A 24,326-nucleotide genomic window follows, 5' to 3' on the forward strand; every position below is an offset into this window, starting at 1 on the left:
ATACCACAACTCTACTGCTGAATGTTTTTTGTATTCTTTAGTAAACAGACTAACATACGTGTCACAAGCAAATACAATTCAGCATATGATTCCCTCACTGCATAGAAACAGGGCCGTAGCAGCCCTACCGGCCACTCCGGCCATGGCCGGACCAGTTTTTTGTTAAAAAAAAAATCGTCTTCATAAGCTTCAGCGCTGTGTTAGGAGGAAGGAGGGGTCGTGACTTAGATCGCACAATGACAGCGTTAAGCGAGAAATTGTCACTAATAGTTGAGGAGAACATAATGGCCAGGGACCGTACCTTTTTATTTTTTTTTATGGCCGGACCACTTTTAGGAGCTGTGCTACGGCACTGAGAAAGCAGACCGGGAGCGGGAAGGTATCTTTAACCTTAAAATGCTGATATTCTAGTTCAAGTCTAGTCCAGGTCTGCAAGAAGAAATTCAGTAACATGCAACCTCACCACTATTATCATACCTCATTACACTATGTATGGTTTGTACTAACCTTTCCAGCATAGTAAAAACGGTTGCTGCTTGCCCGGTTCATCCGGTAACATTCAATTTGTCTTATGTTGTCAACCCTAGCCCTGACCCAGAGGTAGCGAGTCTTCTGCCACACGTCACGGTGAGAGCACGGGCATTCCGGCAGTCTGGAGAAGAACACTTTTCTGATTTCACTGTATTGCAAGTTTCTCGTGAACCAGGTAGTACAAGTCCCTTCAGGAGTTCCTGAAACCGTTCCTATCTTGTAGAACCACGTGCCAAGGCGACCTGTAATAAGGAGCAACGTAATAAATGAAATAATAGTTGCATCAATAATCTCATTTGAAATTAGACACCCTCACAACAAAACTAGCTTTCTGTTATTGTTACAGCCCAGGTATGTGTCTGCGTGTGCCTACAGAGCTATTCTCTAAAGCCGATTCCAGACAACATATCAGTTTCAATTCAATTCAATTCAATTCAAGACAACTTTATTATCTGAATGCAACAAACAGAAAGAAGAACGGGGAGAACTGTTGATTGAATGAATTCATAGATGGAAGATTGACTGAATGAATTCATAGATGGAAGATTGACTGAATGAACTCATAGATGGAAGATTGACTGAATGAACTCATAGATGAAAGATTGACTGAATGAACTCATAGATGGAAGATTGACTGAATGAACTCATAGATGGAAGATTGACTGAATGAACTCATAGATGGAAGATTGACTGAATGAATTCATAGATGGAAGATTGACTGAATGAATTCATAGATGGAAGATTGACTGAATGAACTCATAGATGGAAGATTGACTGAATGAATTCATAGATGGAAGATTGACTGAATGAACTCATAGATGCAAGATTGACTGAATGAACTCATAGATGGAAGATTGACTGAATGAACTCATAGATGGAAGATTGACTGAATGAACTCATAGATGGAAGATTGACTGAATGAACGATTACGAAGCCCCTTTAGGCGGATGTTCCCAACAATACCACATTTTAGCGATTTATACATTCATGTATTTTAACAACAAAAACATATGAAAATGTAAGCTTTAACGCTGTTTTCAATTTTTGTTAGAATGCAACAAATTGAGCAACGCCAACAATAACTATCCTCCACAACTCTTACATGACTATCTTTTTCTACAAGACCGACATATTTCGTGCTTATGTAACTTGGGAAAAAGTAAACCGTATTTGTGACCCTCCATCAGAAAATGAGTCGCATGTCACCTCGCGCGGTTCTGCGCTAGGCTTAATATGAGTCCGGGGAGTGTCTTGTAACAGTGTGAGGGTCACCTTAGTCACAGGCTTATAACTCAAACAGTTTTTGCTCTTTTCTAAAACGGTTTTCACCACTGGATAGAGCATAAAACACTCTTTAGGAAAATCTAAAAATATGAAAATCATGCAAAGGTGACATGTGACTTATATCGTGGTGGAGGGTCACATTTGGTGTTGAGTTCCCATACCAACACATTTGTCTTGTCCTTGATAATTCTCCTGCTTTACATTTTCGTACCTGTGTTGCCTGCTACAGCATCTATCCTGTATGCTCGCTTTGTCCTGGTGTACAAGTTCAGTCGATAGTTTTCTTTGTATCCACTGGACAGACCGATGATGACGTAGGTCCAGCTGCCCCTGTAGGTCCATGTCATACCATCAAGCTTGTAGTACACCAAGGCGTACGTCGTCTCACCGTCAGAAATGATGGCCAGTTGAAATGTCGCCTCTCCTGCATCCTGAAATTATTAAGTTCTTATTTTTTGTTTCAGTCGATCATTGGAAAAAAAAACTGCCTTCGCAAGTGCCGAACATGCAAGAGGATACTCAATAGCAGATAAAGAAAAGCCACAAAAGCACAGCTCCAAAGTTAATACAAATTTCAATAGTTTACCGGTCAGGAAATGTTGTAAGATTTTTATCAGCATTTAACACGAGTACATGTTCTCCTTCACTACCACCTCCCCTTCCCCCAACACGCCTCACTCTATACATATATCTCTCTCTCACTCTCTTCAAATACTTTCTGCATGTAAACTTACACAAATGCAGTGCTGTAAAACTATGGTAAACATCGTAAAGCAAGGTAACCAAAACAAATGCAACCCTCAGGAATGTTGATAACGTCTACATCTGTTCACTAAATCAATTTATAGTTGGGGGACATAAACTTACACCAAAGTATGACCATTCCATAAAGTGGCAATTTTGCAGATTCAATGATCTGAATGTCATGCTATTTCAAGGAAGGTCTTCCAATTCGGTTATCGACTCAACAGAACGAGGTTTGACACTGAGCGGTAGCTATACTTACCTGATTTAAACCCTCAATACCGTTTGGAAAATCTGAATGTCTGAGTATACACAAACACCCCCTTCATCTCCTAGATCATCGGTGACCTGAAGACAGCAGTTTTAGGGCAATTCCTAGACAGGAAAGCTTTCGTGCCATTGACAATTTCGGAGCTGTGATTTTAAATACATGTTGAGGGAAAGGTAAATGTCGGACCATTTAACCTACAGACTCAAAACTGGAATGGTCGTGGACGAACTGCAGTTCGTTAACAACAACTATGGACATTTTTGCTAAACTCAAATGACAAATTAACCCCTTCGTTGTAAAGTTACACTTGCGCAATGTCGCACAAAATTCATCAATGATATGAACGCATTCATCCATGGGAAATACCCTGATCCTGCCTGTAAATTCTGTATTAAAGTCACTGATGGTCTAATGTTGATTACGGTATCTATGTCATTCGAATCACCCCAAAGGTAACAATCTGGAGGGCTTAAATCGGGTTTGTTTGACTACCGCTCAATTTGAAACCTCCAATATTGTTGAATCGATCACCTAGTTTGCCAACTTGTTTTGAAATTGCACAAACGTTAGACGATTGGATCTACACGATTTTCAGGCATAAGCTGCAGTTTATGCCCCTGCAATATGAAGTGATTCGGTCAACAGATGTTGAATTAAGTTATTAGCATTTTTGAGGGTTGCATTTGGGGGCGGGGGGTCACCCTGTACATGCATACCGTTTTAAGACCTGTCGTGGGCGATTTGTCCTTGTAGCATTTGAAATATGGCTTATTCTTACAACAGGAATTCTTATCCTTATTTTCAAGAAATCTGTTACGTGACCAATTTTCTTTTTTGTTCATGGGCTTAGACTCCCACGTTCACTCATGTTTTAGCACGAGTAGATTTTTACATGTATGACCGTTTTTACCCCGCCATTCAGGCAGCATACGCCGATTTCGGGGGAGGCATGCTGGATATTTTCGTGTTTCTATAACCCACCGAACTCTGACATGGATGACAGGATCTTTTCCGTGCGCACTTGGTCTTGTGCTTGCGTGTACACACAAAGGGGGTTAAGTCACTAGCAGGTCTGCACATAAGTTGATCTGAGAGATCGGAAAAATCTCCACTCTTAACCCACCAGGCGGCAGCGACCGGGATTCGAACTCACGACCTCCCGATTGGTAGGCCGACGTCTTACCACCACGCCACTGCGCCCGTCTGGCCATTTTAAATCCAATGTGCAAGTTGAAAGTAGAATAAATTGATTGTCTGATTTCGAAAATTACCCTTTCGATTCTGTGTATGGCGAAATAGTGAAATGTTCTGTGTTATGCTGGTTCGAACTGTTTGTTACCATGATCATACAACAGAATAAAATGCATCCTATCTTCATATTTCTCACGTCATCTGGATCGTAGTTCACAGTTCTGTAGCGGCCCTGTTTGACACGGTCCCACGTGACGACCATGACGAATTGTGCATTGAAGCTGCTGGTCTCGGCGAATTCCTGAACTTCCGTGCTGGCTTTGGTCAGAACGCTCGCATGCGCAGGTTGGTCACTGGTGTACTGATGGTAGTAGACTCCTTAAAACAGCACATAAGTAGAATAGATCACCATCTAAATTACTCATACACGTCATCTTGGTTATAGATTAAACTAATCATAAACGAATATGCTGCTTTTGGGCTACAAATATTGAAGAAAGCATTAACAGTGTTTACTGTTTGATCAATTCGCCCCACTGAGTCTGTGAAATATAACCAGTTTCAACTAGACTTGTGTTATATCCAGAAATGATCAAGCTCTGAAAGGATGTGAAGTTAAAAAAAACATAGGCTTGAAGCTTGTCTGAAGGTCTTCAAACCTTAGAAGTGTGTGACATTTCAAAGCCCTAGCTCTAGTTTCCAAAAACACAAGAAAATGAAAATATCTTATCTTACAGAGAATCGACCTCACCATGACTTTACAATCGGAAAAGAAACATTTAGACGTGAATCATGTTTGGAGGTCAACTGACGCTGTGAATGTTTATAATCTTTCAAAGCTCTTAGTTTAAAAAACAAACGTGAGAAATTGACAATGTTGCCCGTTTTACCCGAACGAAGGTCAACGAGGTCTGCGTCCTGTCTGGAAGTCGATCATTAAACCCTTACAGTCTGTTAAATTTCAAACCTCTATTTGCAATAAAAATCTCAATGTCAAGGTTTTCATGTTTAGATAACCTGACAGCATAATGCTGATCATTAGAGAGAAGCCTGATTCTCCGGTTGAGACAATAAACAAAACAGCCAGACACAACCACTTGAAAAGCATGCATACACGTACCTCCCACACTGTCTGAGTTGTCAATGTAGGCACAGTAGACACAGATCACTTTTCCTCTTTCAGGCAGATCGGGCCATGCGTATGGGTTGCCAATGGACACAAGGCCGTTGCTGCCAATCTGATCATGAAAGATAAACATGGTACTTCTGGCTGAATCGAGTTCAGCAAAGCAAGACGTCGTGGGTATGCATGGTTTAAGGTCCCCCATTCCACTCAACTACCGACTAGATCTGAGCCAAACGCTCAGCCCAAGTTCAGTTAAATTTGTGGGCTTTATTTACTTTTCGTTTGCTCATGTGCACAGCATTAATACCTTGTCTGTTTATGCAATATTGGGCACATAGAAGAATAATCTTAATTGCAGCATACACTACTATCAACTAAAGCTGTGCCTGTTCAATATATTGCTATCCGTAAGTGATTTAATCTGAAAATGTCACAGAGATCGAACTCAACACAAAATCACGACCAATAAATTGATTAGATAACTTAAATAACCATTTAATCAACGAGTAACAATCTTGATTTGGCCGAGGCGATACATCACCTAGTCTTTTATAAAGCAAAAAGCAGAAAAGCCGTTATTTTAGTTTTACCTACAAGATATAAATATCAATGCAATTACACCTTTGTTACATATTAAACAAACTAGAACAGAAAAACAAACAGAGCAAACACCCTCAGTAAATTAGAGTCGAGTCCGTGATACACAAAAATCATACGCAAAATGTAGAGGACAGTCGAATTGTCTGCTTGCATGAATGTCGAACTCAAGAGTTCACCTTCTTAATTGTGGTACTTCTTCTACCGCTACATTTTTACCGAACACTATAAATGTAACGTTATAATTATTCTACTTTTTGATTAGTACAGAAGACGCACATGAAAATGCTTTTACCCCTACGATTATTAAATATCATTTCCACTCTCACCGCTGTTACTACTGCTTATTCCCAAAACCGTGCACTTACATGGACTTCATGTTCAATTTTGTTTTTAAATGGAAAGCCGTTCTGCACAGCGACTTTGGCAGTGGCGTGGTTTGATTGTTGCAACTTCCCATCTTGTTGTAAGGTTCCGTAAGGAAACAACGCTAAGAAGAACACACATTAATTGAACTTTCAGAATATTGCCAACCAACACACACACACACACACACACGCACACGCACATGCACACACACGCACGCACACACACACATACACACACACACACACATACACACACACACACACACACACACACACATACACACACAACCACACTCTCACACACACACACACACACATACACACACTCACACACACACACACACACACACACGCACACACACACTCTCACACACACATATACACACACACACACACACACACACACGCACACACACACACACACACACACACACACACACACACACTCACACACACACCATTGTGTGTGTTTTTCCTTTACTAACATTTACCAAAATAAAATCATTTTGTTTCCAAGCTTTTTCACATTTACGTCCCAATTATGTATGTATGTTAAATATTCTTTCGGGAAAGTGCTAGACAGATTTGATTTGAGGTAGAACTCACCATACTGTGCAATTGCGGATGCTGGAAAAAAATGTAAAGAAAAACCTTTGTGATTTTCAAAACCAAAGATAAAATGAAAAGTTCCATAACATGTACATGACTGTGTTACTTTAGATCTCGCTCCCCCTCTCTATGTCTGTCTGTCTGTCTGTCTGTCTGTCTGTCTGTCTGTCTGTCTGTCTGTCTGTCTGTCTGTCTCTCTCTCTCTCCCTCTCTCTCTCTCTCTCTCTCTCAACAAGGTCAACATGTGTTTGAAACTCTAGTTTGAATATTTGTTGCTCAAGGCCAATCTTCTAACGGATTTTTGTATTATTGACATATAACTTAACTATAAATTCAGTGATTGAAATTCTTTGAGAGAAGAAAAAGGACTTCATCACCACTTAAAGCTATTTCATATTGTGACATTGTTAACTAATCTAAAATTCAGTAATTGCAATTCTTTGAGAGAAGAAAAAGGACTTCATCATCAACTCAAAGCTATTGCATATTGTGACATTGTTAACTTAACTAAAATTCAGTGATTGCAATTCTTTGAGAGAAGAAAAAGGACTTCATCATCAACCCAAAGCTATTGCATATTGTGACATTGTTAACTTAACTAAAATTTATTGATTGCAATTCTTTGAGAGAAGAAAAAGGACTTCATCACCAACTCAAAGCTATTGCATATTGTGACATTGTTGTTTATACTACAACATTAATTAATCTGTTATTTGTATCTAGAATTGTGTTTATGAACTATAATTGTTTATATTTCATTTGTACACATTTCAGCTTCCTCCATATTCCGTCATCGTAAATTTTTGTTAGGTTTCTAAACTAATCTTATGGCATCTTCAAATAATAATTGTCAAAATCATTGGCTTCTCAAAGAAGGCCTCCATATCGGCCATTTAAACATTAACCATGCATATAACAAAATAACAGACATATTATCTTTACTTTCAAACAACGGTAACAACTTTCATATTTTTGGCTTTACGGAATCTCGACTATCTAACATCATACCTGATTCAGATATTTTCATTTCAGGTTATAATACATTACGAAGAGATTCTACAAAACACTTAGAAACTGGTTTGTTAGTTTATATTAACGAATCAATAATTTACAAGCGTCTTCAACATCTTGAAACACCTGGTGTTGAATGCATTTGGTTAGAAATAGGATTAAAAAGATCAGCACCAATCATTGTTGGTTTTTGCTACCGAAATCCAGCAGAAAAGGTTCACTGGTATGATGAATTCATGGATATGATGGATACAGTTTCAAATGAATCAAAAGAAATAATTCTTCTAGGAGATTTTAATATTGATCTTCTGAAACAAAATAAAACTTGGTTGGACACTATTAATCTATTAAATATACATCAAATGATCCAAAATCCAACAAGAGTTACTCCCAATTCTAAAACACTCATTGATCATATTTATGTTTCTGAAAAACGTCATATCAAAGAAACATGTGTACCCTTTTTTTCTGTCAGTGGCCACTTTCCCATTTGTATCACTTGGTCTCGTAAAGGGGTTAAAATTCCAAGGGTTGGTCACAAAACTATTACATATCGTTCATTCTCTCATTTCAGTGAAAGTGCATTTCTTTCTGATCTCAAAAATAGCCCACTTTCAAATACTTACAATTTTACAAATCCTGACGAAGCTTTAGAGTTTTGGACATCTATTTTCATCATCATTTACAATAAACATGCACCACTGAAAACACATCGAGTAAAGCAGACAGAAAAACCCAAATGGATCGACCAAGACATAGAAAATGCTGCAAATTACCGTGACTTCTTAAAACAACATGGTACCCACGAAGAGTACACACAACAAAGAAATAAAGTAAATTCCTTGAAACGAAAAAGTAAACAACATTATTTTCAACATCTCATTACATCTAAACAAGATTCAAAATCTATTTGGAAAGCAATTAACCAACTCACAAACAAAGAAACTTCAACAAAATCTTCACAAATAATTGACATTTCTGCAGATACACTCAATGACCATTTCTCAAAAATTGCTGATAAAGTAATTTCTTGTGATCGGACACAGTCAAATAATTTAGAACATTTAAAGGAATACTGCAATTCAAAACAGATACATTTTCAGCATACACTGCCACCAATGACTATACTGGATGTTTACTCTCATCTTCAGCATCTAAAACAAACCGGAACACGTGACATAGATGGTCTGGATGCAAACATTATAAAAATGGCAGCTCCAGTTATCACAGATACATTGACATTTATCTATAACCTTTGTATTGACAAAAGATATTTTCCTAAACAATTCAAACAGGCTAAAGTGATTCCTCTCTTTAAATCAGGAGATACTACAAATCCTTCAAATTATAGACCAATATCAAAGCCTATTGAAAAACATATCAATAAACACATCCTTTCTCACTTTGAGAACAATAAATTGATCCATGATAATCAATCAGGTTTTAGGCAAAAACACTCATGTCAAACAGCGCTTATTAGTTTAGTAGACCAATGGCTGACAAACATTAATAATAATCAGTTTTGTGCTGCTCTATTTGTTGACTTTGCTAAAGCTTTTGACCTAATTGACCATAAACTCCTTATCAAAAAGCTTGAGATTTATGGAATTGCAACAGATTCCATAAACATTTTAACATCTTTCCTGTCAGACAGACAGCAAAGTACTTATCTGAAACAATCATACTCTTGTAAGCAAACAGTAAGATTTGGAGTACCACAAGGTTCTATTCTTGGTCCATTACTGTTTTCTATATATATAAACAACCTACCTCTATTTGTAAAATGCATGTGTGAACTATTTGCAGATGATACTACAATTCATTCTAGTCACCAAGATCTTAATAAACTAGCAAATATCCTCCAAGAAAACATTGAACGATTACTTGAATGGTCAGAACTAAACCATATGTCACTGAATCCAAATAAAACTAAATGCATGCTACTTACCACGAGGCAAAAAAGACAAAATCTAACATCTAAATTTCCGACATTGCTAATACGAAATCAAGATGTTACCGAAGTTGATAGCCATAAAGTCTTGGGAATAACTATTGACAATAACCTGTCTTGGTCAAAACATGTACCGTAAAATCCCTAGCATAAGCCCACCATCTAGCAATCGCCCACCCCCCACTTTGGGCCAAAAGTTGTGCACAGGGGTAACTACCTAGCAAACGCCCACCCTGCTTTTTTCAAAAAGACTATAGGCTCACTTTCACTAGGATTTGTGCAGCCTGTTCTAAAAGTCATCTTTTTCCCCTTCTTTAACTTTTCGTGTTTCTTTCCTTTTTATATTTAGTCAAGTTTTGACTAAATATTTTAACATCGAGGGGGAATCGAAACGAGGGTCGTGGTGTATGTGCGTGTGTGTGTGCGTGCGTGCGTGTGTGTGTGTGTGTGTGTGTAGAGCGATTCAGACTAAACTACTGGACCGATCTTTATGAAATTTGACATGAGAGTTCCTGGGTATGAAATCCCCGAAAGTTTTTTTCATTTTTTGGATAAATGTCTTTGATGACGTCATATCCGGCTTTTCTTGAAAGTTGAGGCGGCACTGTCACGCCCTCATTTTTCAACCAAATTGGTGAAATTTTGGTCAAGTACTCTTCGACGAAGCCCGGGGTTCGGTATTGCATTTCAGCTTGGTGGCTTAAAAATTAATTAATGACTTTGGTCATTAAAAATCTGAAAATTGTAAAAAAAAATAAAAATTTATAAAACGATCCAAATTTACGTTTATTTTATTCTCCATCATTTGCTGATTCCAAAAACATATAAATATGTTATATTCGGATTAAATACAAGCTCTGAAAATTAAATATATACAAATTATTATCAAATTTTTGTTTTCGAAATCAATTTAAAAACACTTTCATCTTATTCCTTGTCGGTTCCTGATTCCAAAAATATATAGATATGATATGTTTGGATTAAAAACACGCTCAGAAAGTTAAAACGAAGAGAGGTACAGAAAAGCGTGCTATCCTTCTCAGCGCAACGAATACCCCGCTCTTCTTGTCAATTCCACGTGCACTGCCTTTGCCACGGGCGGTGGAGTGACGATGCTACGAGTATACGGTCTTGCTGCGTTGCGTTGCGTTCAGTTTCATTCTGTGAGTTCGACAGCTACTTGACTAAATATTGTATTTTCGCCTTACGCGACTTGTTTCTTATTCTTTGTCCCCTCTCCTCACTCCCACCCATCGTTCATGTTTTTTCGAGTTTCTCTTCTCTTTTTTTTCCTAAGTTTGTGGGTTTTTCTTTCTCGGAAAGATTGGGCCTTTTGAAGACAAAATCCAAGTTCAGTTAACGTTTCATTTCCAAAGACGATCGTGTAATTTCTTCCCTGTACAGAAAGAAAGGGCTTCATTGGTGTTGACATTTCGACATTTCATCAAGTTTCTTTTTCCCGGAATTGTTATTGTTATTGTTTGTCCTTGCAAAGGTCTGGTGATTTTCTTTTTACTTTATAAATTTATATGAATGACTATGCTTGGGTTGTTTTCAGAAGAGCCAGTCCTTTTCTCTCTCTCTCTCTCTCTCTCTCTCTCTCTCTCTCTCTCTCTCTCTCTCTCTCTCTCTCTCTCTCTCTCTCTCTCTCTCTCGGTTGGCCTTCTTTGCCTCAAAGTCATTTTTTTTCTTTCTTTTTTCCTTCACTTCTACTCACACGACCTAACTTACATGCTTTCGGGGTTTGTATTCACTCAATTACACGATTGAGCACAAAACTTACTTTGTGCAAAGGGGTCTATCCCTAGCATACGCCCACCCCCCAATTTTGCCCTAAATCTGTGCACAGGGGGGGTGGGCCTATGCTAGGGATTTTACGGTAGATACACTTTGTAAAAACACATCCAAAAAAATATTTCAGTTATCAAAAATCAAACACTTTCTAGACCTTCGCACAAGAAAACTGTTTTTTCAGGCACATATTCAGTCAGCTATTGACTATGCGTCCACAGTGTGGGACTCTGCAAGTGCAAATACTTTGAAACACTTGGGCAGTTTACATAGAAGAGCTGTTAAATTAATTATTTTAAAAAATACATCTCTTTCCATGACTGATTATAAACGATTGCAAATTCTTCCTATCAAAGATAGATTTGCATATAACAAAGGTGTGATGATGCATAGAATTATGTCAGGGAATGCCCCTACACTCATTGCCTCAAATTTCAAAATAAATCATTATAGAAAATGTAACAAATTAATTACACCAACTCCAAGAATTGACCTGTACAAGTCGAGTCTATCATATTCTGGAGCAATTATGTGGAACGCCATTCCAAATATAATTAAATTACGAATTCATGAAACATCATTCAAGGAATATTACATGCTGTTTCTTTTACAAAACTTATAAAAACTATTATCAAGCAGCTGGCAAAATATAACTGTACTCTCTGATTATATTGAAAAACATGATTATATATAATTCATGAAGGACTTTTTTTTTTATATATAATTTTCAAGCATTGCTAAAGAATCCTAATGCATCTTAAAATGTCTTATTGGTTGCTTGACATGTTAATTATGGTAAATATGTCATTTGTACTATTGTTAAACTTATCTTTTATTTCTTCTTGTTTGTTACCCCTCAATGGGCGAGGGCCGGATGAAAAGAAGCATGTATACATTGCTTATTCTGTCACCCTCGTAAAATAAATTTCAATTCAATTCAATTCAATTCAATTCTCTTGGTCAAAAATACAAATAACATTTATTTATTCCCCCCTCTGCTTCTTTCTCTCTGTGAAGGTGTAGGGCTAGTTATTTTTCGGTAACTTACCCAACAACCAAAATCACTTACCCAACAACGGGCCTGAATCCTGGATAGCTCACATGTTGATGAGTTAGACTTTGAGGGAACTACTTTAGCGATTGAAAAGTTCCGAACGCTCCAATGTACGAAATATACATCTCTAGACCAAACAATACAAACATACTGCATTTAAACTGGCAACTACAGGCTTGAACACATTAATCTCCATATAAAATCTATGAGTTTGGTTGTTTTATAAATCCAAATCTAACGATCAGTGCAGAGAAACTCGCTTTAGATCTCTCATGAGTGCACGCAAACTCCCAAGGCAAGTAACTCGCGTACGACAAGAGTAGTTCCCCTTCCAAATTTTCTGAACTGAGTTGCTTGGACAAGAGACTGCAATCCGACGGTAAGTTTTCGACAATATTTCATTTTATAAACAGATCACACGCAACCAAATGCACACATCGCATCAATTTAAAGAACATACAACGGTTGCATACACTATTTTGCCCCAGAAAACGGAACTTCATACAGTTTTTAACGTTGGAACACGGGTGCAAAAGTTCGTCTGCTTGTCCCATTCGAAGAAAGAACATTTACTAAGCGATACCAAAACATGACCAGAACACACACTATCTGCCTTTACCGGCACAGCAGAATAACAACATAACTGTGTACTTGATTTTAGTCCAAAACAGGGAAACTGACAAGAAGTGTAAACAGAATTGATTGATTTTCCCTGAACTATACAACCGCGCATTATTCAATCTCCAGCGCAGGTAGTGATTTGGTTGAGTGATTTGGATTCGATGAAACTTTCGCACAAAAACTCCTCTTTTCTTTGAATAACTGAAGAAAGGAGGAATAAAGAGGTTACATACCTCGTCTCAGTGATTATCAAAAATAATGGTCTCAGTTCGCGGTCATGAAAAAGCTCGCTGAAGCTCCCATTTTTCATGATCCGCTAACTTCGACCATTATTTTTGATAATCACTGAGACTCGGCATGTAACCTCTACGTATCGATCGATTCTGTTTAGAATTCCTTTTTGTTGTTATGATTGAACGCACACAAACATGCACTATTTTGTAGTCTCGGCTGGCCACCCAAATATGAAGTTTTGTCATCATTTTCCCGAGTTTTCATTCACAAATACCTGGGAAATAAATCTCATGTTCCCCATGCAATAAATCGAGGTGGTGAATGGGTTTGAGCTTCCAGGTGAAACGTGGATTGTCAAAGTAAAAGCCAATCAGGCTGATTGTTTGATGTGTGGAACCATCGCGGCTTTGGATTTGTGTTTCCGAGGACAACGATTGTAAGCATTCTCTCTCAAAGACCCAATCAATGTTGATAATTACCGCGGCGACTCATGATCAATTTGCAACTTATCTCTGTAATCGCAAAATCCACAACGAAAAGTCATAAACACTTAAAAAGAAAAGAAATATGCTCAACACTTACTGAACTCACACGTATGATCGCAGCTCTGTACATTTTCAGACTGAAAGAAAAGCGTCAACAAGCTACGTTTGACGTCACACACAAGGTTGACGTGTTATCTCGAGCTACTGTGACGATGCTTTGTGGCCCGGAGTTGGATTCTAAAAATTCGTCTCCCTGTGGGTTATTGTGCATTTTGTTGCACAACCAAAATGATGACAAAAACGATGTTTGGTGGCTTGTCATCAGACCAGCATTTTGTTGTTGGTCCTCGGGGAGCATATCGCCTTTTGTCTCATATTTATCAACCGCGGCCTTCGGCCTTTGTCGATAAAGATGAAACAAAAGACGATATGGTCCCCTTGGACCAACAAAAAACCTGGTCTGTCAACAAGCCACCAAACATCTTATATTGTCGGCCTCTGACGTCACATGGCTCAAAGAAGGGGAAATCCAGTGGTCAATCCATACATAGTCCTGTGAAATCTTGTTTTTTCTTTCTTCAAACAAATTAACGTGTATTAATATGATTAGAGTAGTCCCTCTCTGGGCGAGGGCTGGTTGAACAAATGCCACAACCCTCGTAAAATTTGATTTGATTTGATTTGATTTGATTTGATTTGATTTGATCTCTCTCTCTCTCTCTCTCTCTCTCTCTCTCTCTCTCTCTCTCTCTCTCTCTCTCTCTGGGAGTCTGTCTCTGTCTATCTGTCTGTCTGTCTGTCTGTCTGTCTGTCTGCCTGTCTGTCTCTCTCTCCCTTGAAGACCCACTCAGCCGTAAAGGAGGTTTAAATATGATTTAAGCATTTCACGAAAAAGTAATAGAAATCCGATGAAACACACTATCTTTGGCATTCAACACTTTATGACGTCTACAGGTCTTCTGCGTAGCTAATTAATACTTGTAAACCATACACGTGCTTCAATTATTTATTCTTGGCTTCTGTGAAGGAAATCACGAATAACACTGTAACAGGCAAAGTTTGACAGTGATATCCTCCACGCTTTTAGAGCGCTAACCAGAGATATAGCGTGACATAGCAAAGTGTGTTGCACGCACTGTGAATTCAGCTCACTGACCGGGGATAGTCGACGTTTTAAATCGCAACTAGGGTATGGTTACACTTTACCACTGTCCTTGGACATTGAGGGGTTGTCCAAGTAATCGGCCGGGAGGAAGGAAGCCCGGATAGATGCGACGGGAAAGCACTTAACAGGTAAATGGAATAAGCATTCGAATATCGCTAGAGTGTTTATCGCATAAGTTGAATCGACTAACACTGTAAACTTTAAACATAGCAGACAGATATCTAAGACAAGATGTCCGCTATTTATGTTTGTGCAGTGCGTCGTATAACCGGTCTGAGAGGGAGATAGTGGCCAGATGACAAGTGTGAAGGATCTGAGAAGCCGCCGAAGTATCATAACTCTAGAACAACATAGCTGAAATTCGACGGGATTTCGCGAAGTTATTGCAAGGTTATTGTTGTCCGTATAGTTGGACCATAGAGGTCACAGGACGAAAGGAACTGAGTAGACCGAGGTCGCCAGTGGAAGGAATTAGTATTCAGATACATTTCCTAGTGAACGACCATAAACGCTGTGTAATTCTGTGTATGAACAGAGTTAAAATATGTCTATAAGATCTTAAGTACATAAGATATAATGAGTGTTTAGTAGGCAGAGCAGACGGTAATTTGGGTCTGCCGGAATATGAACGGTAACTGTTTTTCTGACTACACACGAGCCGTGATTCGATACCAGTAAAGTAGATATCGTGTGCTTGTGAGTTCACAGACCGTTTGTGTATTTCTCTACATAAGTGAAGGGTAGAGTTTTTTTGTGGTAAAATTGTGCACGAGATTGTAATCTCGAGTTGTTTTTGCATCCAAACCTGTGAGTACCCAATTTTTGAATACCTAACCTTTATGTTCATGATTGTGTGTACTTGTGTGTATGTTTATCGTAACTGTATAATACAGTGGAGGGAACCTACATTTGGAGTTGTGTTTGTTCCTGTATGATAGCGTACTAACGCATTTGCATTCATTCACAGCTTCGCGTATTGTGTGCAACTGCCATCCGTCAAATCTACTCTATAATTGTATTGCTTTCATTTGGCTTCGAAAACACTGCAGCAATCTCCTAACTCGTAAAAGGAATCTGGCTTTATTGAATAAATTTGGACACAACGAAGCAGGTGTGAAGGGTAACAACTACATGTGTTTCTGTACCAATCCAGTTGAAGGAATGTATGCCCCTTGATCGAAACGCAACTTCCGCTCTGGACAGCAAAGCGGGTATACCGCAAATATGTGTATGCCGACACTTATTTTCCAATGCCCTAAACACCACAGGTAAGAGAATAGCAAACACGTCCCTCTTTATATGCCAATATTCAGAATCCGTGTTTTCGAACTATCACACTTACGTCCTGCGCCATGACGAGGCTTCGGATCCATACTATACCAGACGACGCGAAATGTATTATTTGAAAAATGCTCGCTAGCCTGGGAGAGCAGCCCTGATGTTCTCTGTTGGTAAGTGTTCAAACGAAAGGATGTTTGTAATATATGTAAACTCCAGGGGGTGTCTGTGGCCGGAAACTATTGGTTTACGGGAGGCGGAGGGTGCCTTAAATGTTCTGTAATTAGTTAGTTATTACCTTTAGATTGTTCCCTTACCAGCGAGGGTAGATTGTAAACTTGTCGCGTGAGTGGATTTCAAAATATTTCGTCAAGCTTTCGGTCTGGGGTGAGTGATCATCGAGACTAGCCGAAGCTCGAAGACCAAGACGAGTCGAGTCGGTTCCGGCGAGACATTAAAACATAAGACCTAATATGCATAAACCAATGTTCTTTAAGTTTGCGCACATTTTTAGAGTTAACATGACAAATCTATATAGTTTTGGATTAGGGAATGATAGAGAATACAGTGCGATCATTTGTTGAACTTTCAAACTTGAAAAACAATATTTTTCAACATTTTAATCATTTTAAAAAAAGCGTCTGAGTTGAAATGCTATCTAATAGCCTCGACCTATTTAAACATTCCTTGACCCAAATGTCAATCAATTTTATTCAAAACTGAGGTCACCTTAGTGTGCCCTTACATTTTGTTGCAAAACCAGATTATGACGTAAGACTTTTTTAATCTAAATAAGGGAGAACACCCGTCTGAGAATAACACCTGGCATGTAACATTTCACAAACATAGGTTCGGAACTTGGAATTGCTCTACACACACCCACATGCGAATTGTAAGCACGTCTGTGGAGTTAACATGACATATCTTTCTATTTTTGGATTCAGTGAATGATAACGAATACAATGCAATTTGATTTCTTTTGGGAAAACCAAACGTTGTCTATCTAATCTTATCGATTGAATTGTTTTGAAATGAAAATCTTTCTCATCAAAATTGTTCACAAATAAACATCAAAGGTGGCAATAAATATAGAAAGAAGAAAACTGTACACATTCAATCAAGTAAATCTTTAAAATAAGACACGATCTAGAATAGAAGTATGTGTTATTATAAAATTGTTTTTCAATGCGGGTTCTTTTTTTTAACCCTTTCGTCACATAGAGTACATGCTTATCACTCTACCAAGCACTGACTGCACAGCTGTGAGCGCTTCTAAAAACTGCTAGTGCAGGAGGCTTACTCAACTACCTAGGGGTACCTTCAGTTAAATGGCTCAAACTGTCGAACTAATCATCCAAACTCCACCATTCTTATTGTAAATAAAAGACAATTGAATGAACTTTGCAGATTCTTTTGTTTTAAAGCATTAATACTCCCAGTTTTTGTTGCTGTCCCGACTCCGTGAGAGAACACATTAATTTAAAAGCATAATGGATAAACCAGAGCACCGATCACTGTCACTCGCGGTCAGTTGCACATTTCTTAGTCAGAATCGAATGGCGAATTGATCATTCGATTGTACTCTTTACCCCTATTACTGTCTGTAGCTAATGGATCAGTTGGTTCCTCTTGAATTTGCCACAATACTTCAACAAACCGAACACTCTGCCGAGTCCTGGACAAACTCGCCTGAGAACTCATGATTCGCTGCGTTTGATCCAGGAATGATGCAAACAACTCGGCTCAATTTAACTTCAACCTTTTCAAACAAAGGCAAAAGGTGCGCGGTAAGACAGAGCAGGAAGTGAACTTTGACATGACATGCTTTACCATATTTTATTGTTCGCTGACAGGTTCTTTCTTTCTTTATTTGGTGTTTAACGTCGTTTTCAACCACGAAGGTTATATCGCGACGGGGAAAGGGGGGAGATGGGATAGAGCCACTTGTCAATTGTTTCTTGTTCACTAAAGCACTAAGCAAAAATTTGCTCCAGGGGCTTGCAACGTAGTACAATGTATTACCTTACTAGGAGAATGCAAGTTTGCAGTACAAAGGACTTAACACTTCTTACATACTGCTTGACTAAAATCTTTACAAAAATTGACTATATTCTATACAAGAAACACTTAACAAGGGTAAAAAGAGAAACAGAATCCGTTAGTCGCCTCATACGACATGCTGGGGAGCATCGGGTAAATTCTTCCCCCTAACCCGCGGAGGGATCGCTGACAGGTGAGTTCAACGAAGTTAAGTAACTGCATTGTGCTGGTCGCCAAATGGCGACTGCGGTCGTCTACTAGTGCGTTGACGACCGGCGCCTACAATGTGCGTGCGATCGGCGACTAATGTGATGAGAGGGTTACAAGAAACAGATATTGTAGTCCCAACATTGTGCAAGATTGTCTTGTTTTCTGATAGCTCTAGCACTGTACGCCTTGCAGCCTTCCATTTCTTTGGCTGATAAGAAACAATATAATAACAATGATGTTGATGGCGATGACAATGTTCGTGCTCTCCTATTAATATTGCTATTCTTGAAACACTGACACACAATACTTGCCTAAAACAGATTTGTAGGAAGCTTGGAAGCCAATGGAGGATGAAGGTAAAGATCCGAATGAGTACAACGAAACGGTCAGACTGCGTCCTGAAGAAGTTATTTTGGGTACCACAATCGAACCGCACAAACTGTTGGATTGAAAAAAATACACACACATTTGAGATTCATTTTGAAATCAGAACTCATAGTTAATGCATTTTCGTACTACTTCCACTCATGGCACTCATGAAAACCTACGTCACGCGGCCGAGGGCTACCTACACATATGTGACCCTCCACCACGGATTGAGTCGCATGTCACCTTTGCATGATTTTCATATTTTTACATTTTCTTAAAGAGTTTTGTATGCTCTATCCAGTGGTGAAAACCGTTTTAGAAAAGAGCGAAAACTGTTTGAGTTATAAGCCTGTGACTAAGGTAACCCTCACACTGTTACCAGACACTCCCCGGACTTATATTAAGCCTAGCGCAGAACCACGCGAGGTGACATGCGACTCATTTCGTGGTGGAGGGTCACATATTGTTGCCGTTAGCTAGTGTTTATTTCTTTCGTTGCAGTAAACCTTCTGCCTTCAGACCAGCAAAGGACTACATATACAGAGATCCAGGCCTCAAAGAAAAGTCTTGGCATCGAGGTACATTTTATAATAGTTTTTTTCAATGTGTGTTCTTTTTTTTTTTAATAAGGAGATCTGGTAGCCCGAACCTGGTCAAAGTTTATCTCTTTGTTCTGAGAGCTATAGCATTGGAATCCTTACCTAAAACAAACTCTACGAGGACATCACATGACTTGGTTTAAAACACAGGGTATATAATTATAACTGTTCCCTTAATACTCCAAACATAAAAAAACACTGTTAGCAGAGATCCTTAAACTGTGTTAACACCCTGGACCCTTTAAAAGCAATACGATAAATAAAAATGACTTAAACAAGCTGCTGTTTGAGTTTAGAAATAAGGAAAAACGAAGTTTCCTTGCTAGTTCGTGTGATCTGATTTTCTACAAAACAATGCCATGGGTGAAACTCTTCCGCCTCAGGGCGGAAATCCGCCAAATAAAATTGGTCAAATAAAGAATTCCTTATTTTGAAAATCTTAAAAAATAAAAATTTGGGGGGGCCGGCGATCCGATTCGTATTTCCCCTAACACAGTGACCGGACATCGCTGAGTCTTTGTTTAACTGGGCGCGCGAATTATCGGACTACAGCTTGGCATTTGTTACCATGTTTAATGTGCAAATGTGTGTGTTTGAGATACCAGGATAGGCCTACTTTTACCCTTAAAAGCCTGATTTTTCGTTTTCTTCCGGGGGGCGTCGCCCCCCTGGGCCCCCTAGCAGGGCGTTGCCCCTGCACCCCACCAGGGCCTGGGCGGCCCCTGGACCCCGGCCTCATTTTCCTTATTTTCAATTCTGATCAGTTTCACCCATGCAATGCAAATGTGCATGACGCATCAACATAGAGCAACGTGTTTATTATAGCCCAACATTTGACAATCGGCATGTTATACGAACTTGTGTAAAATTTAAATATTCAACACAATAATGCACATAAGGCACGTACACGATATTTCAGCCATTTTGTAGATGAATATTATACGAAAACACAAAGATAAAGGTGACTGTTAAAAGATTAGATGCACACACAAACAAACTATTGTAAGAGAACAATATTTCCCCTTGACCCTTTTGAAACATCAGATGTTTCTGTTATGTTTTGGTGTTCACGTATTTACAGCATCTAAATGTGGATCACGTTATATTAGGTTTTGTTTGAGTCCGTGCACTAGTTGTTTTGCTATTGTTTCATGTTTTCTATTTTTGAATGAAAGCTTGTCTTTACCGACATCTAAACGCATGACTAATGCTCACGTCTCGATGGCAGTACTGGCATCCACACCATCTCCGTCATAGATGCGCACGTAAGCCCCTGAACAATCATAATTGCTCTTCTGGCCGACAGCGAAGTCTTTGAAAGTAAGTTGCACAATGCCCGAGGGTACTGTGATGGTCCATACACAGTGTGTGTAAACGGCATGCTGTACGGGGTAGCCAGGTGAAGCGAACTTGTCTGCTCTGGAGGTCATTTTCTTTGACTCACACGCTGAATACGAAGAAAACGAAGCTCTCTACATTTGTCGTAACGCTTTAACAACGTTTCTGCAGCAAATGACACGCCTCAGTCATGAAAAGATGAGTGTTCAAAGAGCTTGTCATGTACATTTGAGTCTAAACGCAACCATTGACTTTTAAAACGCTGTTGTTCACACAACTACAAAAGTAAGCCAAAACCTAAATAAACATTCTTTGGCAAAGCCAAAATTATATTAAAATTCTTGAGCTGTAAAACAGTAAGTTGCGCTTGTCACGGTGAAATTCAGTTATTTACCCCACATAATTGACGGCACTGAAATGGTGACAAGATATGAATTTAAAGTGAGAGAAACAGGCGTGTTATGAAAAAAAAACCTAGAAAAGAAGCTGAAGCAGAAAGAAAACATGAAAGCAATCAAACATCGAGAAACAGCTGATCAAGCAAAGAACACTGATATGAAATGTTGCAACATGCCTTTGATTTCAGAGGTATAAGTGGCAACAAATCCAGTGCTTGTAGAACTTGTGAGGCTGTCACTGTGAAATTGGATCAACAAGGAGTTGGAACTTGATTTCACCGCCGGCGGAAGTGATGACCCGCACAAAGGAACAGTAAGCAAGGGGAAATCCTCCGAAATCCCGTCTCGTATCTGCAAACACGCACACACATGTAAGCATTTAACTGTTAAATTTCGTAACTTTTCTTTTGAAATTGGTATCAAATGTTTTAGAAACCGCTGCATGAATGTCTTCAAATAAACAACTCTCTCATTCTCCCTCTCTCTCCCTCTCTTTCTCTCTCTCTCTCTCTTTCTCTCCCTCACTCTCTCTCTCATTCTCCCTCTCTCTCTCCCTCTCTCTCCCTCTCTCTCTCCCTCTCTCTCTCTCTCTCTCCCATAGACATAGATGGTCTGGATGCAAAAATTATAAAAATGGCAGCTCCAGTTATCACAGATACATTGACATTTATCTATAACCTTTGTATTGACAAAAGCTATTTTCCTAAACAATTCAAACAGGCTAAAGTGATTCCTCTCTTTAAATCAGGAGATACTACAAATCCTTCAAATTATAGACCAATATCAATTATATCAATCCTTTCAAAGCCTCTTGAAAAACATATCAATAAACACATCCTTTCTCACTTTGAGAACAATAAATTGATCCATGATAATCAATCAGGTTTTAGGCAAAAACACTCATGTCAAACAGCGCTTATTAGTTTAGTAGACCAGGGGCGGACGAGGGGGGGGGGGGGCACAGGGGGCACGTGCCCCCCCCCCCCCCCCGAAAAAAAAAAAAAAAAAAAAAAAAGATTTTTCTATGCTGATTCTATGACCATTTCTAAGTTCAAATGGCACCAGATGGCACCATTTTGCTTCTTTGGGCAAAATTTTTTTCCGGGGGGGCATGCCCCCGGACCCCCCTAGCAAATTCGGGCGCTTCGCGCCCATCACATTCACTTTCAATTCAAAGTGCCCCCCCCCTTACAAAGCAACTGATCCGCCCCCTGTAGACCAATGGCTGACAAACATTAATAATAATCAGTTCTGTGCTGCTCTATTTGTTGCCTTTCTAAAGCTTTTGACCTAATTGACCATAAGCTCCTTATCAAAAAGCTTGAGATTTATGGAATTGCAACAGATTCCATAAACATTTTAACATCTTTCCTGTCAGACAGACAGCAAAGTACTTATCTGAAACAATCATACTCTTGTAAGCAAACAGTAAGATTTGGAGTACCACAAGGTTCTATTCTTGGTCCATTACTATTTTCTATATATATAAACGACCTACCTTTATTTGTAAAATGCATGTGTGAACTATTTGCAGATGATACTACAATTCATTCTAGTCACCAAGATCTTAATAAACTAGCAAATATCCTCCAAGAAAACATTGAACGATTACTTGAATGGTCAGAACTAAACCATATGTCACTGAATCCAAATAAAACTAAATGCATGCTATTTACCACGAGGCAAAAAAGACAAAATCTAACATCTAAATTTCCGACATTGCTAATACGAAATCAAGATGTTACCGAAGTTGATAGCCATAAAGTCTTGGGAATAACTATTGACAATAACCTGTCTTGGTCAAAACATGTAGATACACTTTGTAAAAACACATCCAAAAAAATATTTCAGTTATCAAAAATCAAACACTTTCTAGACCTTCGCACAAGAAAACTGTTTTTTCAGGCACATATTCAGTCAGCTATTGACTATGCGTCCACAGTGTGGGACTCTGCAAGTGCAAATACTTTGAAAGACTTGGGCAGTTTACATAGAAGAGCTGTTAAATTAATTATTTTAAAAAATACATCTCTTTCCATGACTTTGAAAGACTTGGGCAGTTTACATAGAAGAGCTGTTAAATTAATTATTGTAAAAAATACATCTCTTTCCATGACTGATTATAAACGATTGCAAATTCTTCCTATCAAAGATAGATTTGCATATAACAAAGGTGTGATGATGCATAGAATTATGTCAGGGAATGCCCCTACACTCATTGCCTCAAATTTCAAAATAAATCATTATAGAAAATGTGACAAATTAATTACACCAACTCCAAGAATTGACCTGTACAAGTCGAGTCTATCATATTCTGGAGCAATTATGTGGAACGCCATTCCAAATATAATTAAATTACGAATTCATGAAACATCATTCAAGGAATATTACATGCTGTTTCTTTTACAAAACTTATAAAACCTATTATCAAGCAGCTGGCAAAATATAACTGTACTCTCTGATTATATTGAAAAACATGATTATATATAATTCATGAAGGATTTTTTTTTTATATACAAACACATATTTCCCTGTTATATATAATTTTCAAGCATTGCTAAAGAATCCTAATGCATCTTAAAATGTCTTATTGGTTGCTTGACATGTTAATTATGGTAAATATGTCATTTGTACTATTGTTAAACTTATCTTTTATTTCTTCTTGTTTGTTACCCCTCAATGGGCGAGGGCCGGATGAAAAGAAGCATGTATACATTGCTTATTCTGTCACCCTCATAAAATAAATTTCAATTCAATTCAATTCCCTCTCTCTCTCTCTCTCTCTCTCTCTCTCCCTCCCTCTCTCTCTCCCTCTCTCTCTCTCTCTCTCTCTCTCTCTCCCTCTCTATCTCTTTATGAAGGCATTATGCCGATTTGGAGGCACTCAATTTGTTTAATACGCCCACATAATGCTTCATGTAAACTTTGCTTCAACACTTTGGGATAACTGCAGTGATATTCATTTAAAACGACTAAATTCTCTTTATCGCCGTGCCGCAAAACTGATTCTGCACGAGTTGAATAAAACAACAGATGATAAATTAAAGCTCCACAATCTCCT

General features: G+C 38.6%; 2 protein-coding genes across 2 annotated transcripts in view; both read right to left on the reverse strand.

The window, feature by feature from the left end:
* LOC138946861 (mucin-like protein) overlaps positions 1–16,406 on the reverse strand; it is a 48,074-nt gene extending 31,668 nt beyond the window's left edge. Inside the window, exons 1-7 of the mRNA XM_070318263.1 lie at positions 16,376–16,406; positions 6,719–6,739; positions 6,113–6,234; positions 5,142–5,259; positions 4,218–4,399; positions 2,027–2,246; positions 508–773 (exon numbers count right to left, since the gene is read on the reverse strand). Of these exons, the coding sequence (XP_070174364.1) occupies positions 508–773; positions 2,027–2,246; positions 4,218–4,399; positions 5,142–5,259; positions 6,113–6,234; positions 6,719–6,739; positions 16,376–16,406 (960 nt within the window). The remainder of the gene's footprint in view (positions 1–507; positions 774–2,026; positions 2,247–4,217; positions 4,400–5,141; positions 5,260–6,112; positions 6,235–6,718; positions 6,740–16,375) is intronic.
* Positions 16,407–21,403: 4,997 nt separating this feature from the next.
* The window catches only part of LOC138946868 (scavenger receptor cysteine-rich domain-containing protein DMBT1-like), a 53,848-nt gene continuing 50,925 nt past the window's right edge, over positions 21,404–24,326 (reverse strand). Inside the window, exon 14 of the mRNA XM_070318268.1 lies at positions 21,404–21,616. Coding sequence (XP_070174369.1) covers positions 21,404–21,616 — 213 coding nt within the window. The remainder of the gene's footprint in view (positions 21,617–24,326) is intronic.

This window comes from Littorina saxatilis, linkage group LG14 (assembly GCF_037325665.1).
Source record: "Littorina saxatilis isolate snail1 linkage group LG14, US_GU_Lsax_2.0, whole genome shotgun sequence".
Lineage (NCBI taxonomy): Eukaryota > Metazoa > Mollusca > Gastropoda > Littorinimorpha > Littorinidae > Littorina > Littorina saxatilis.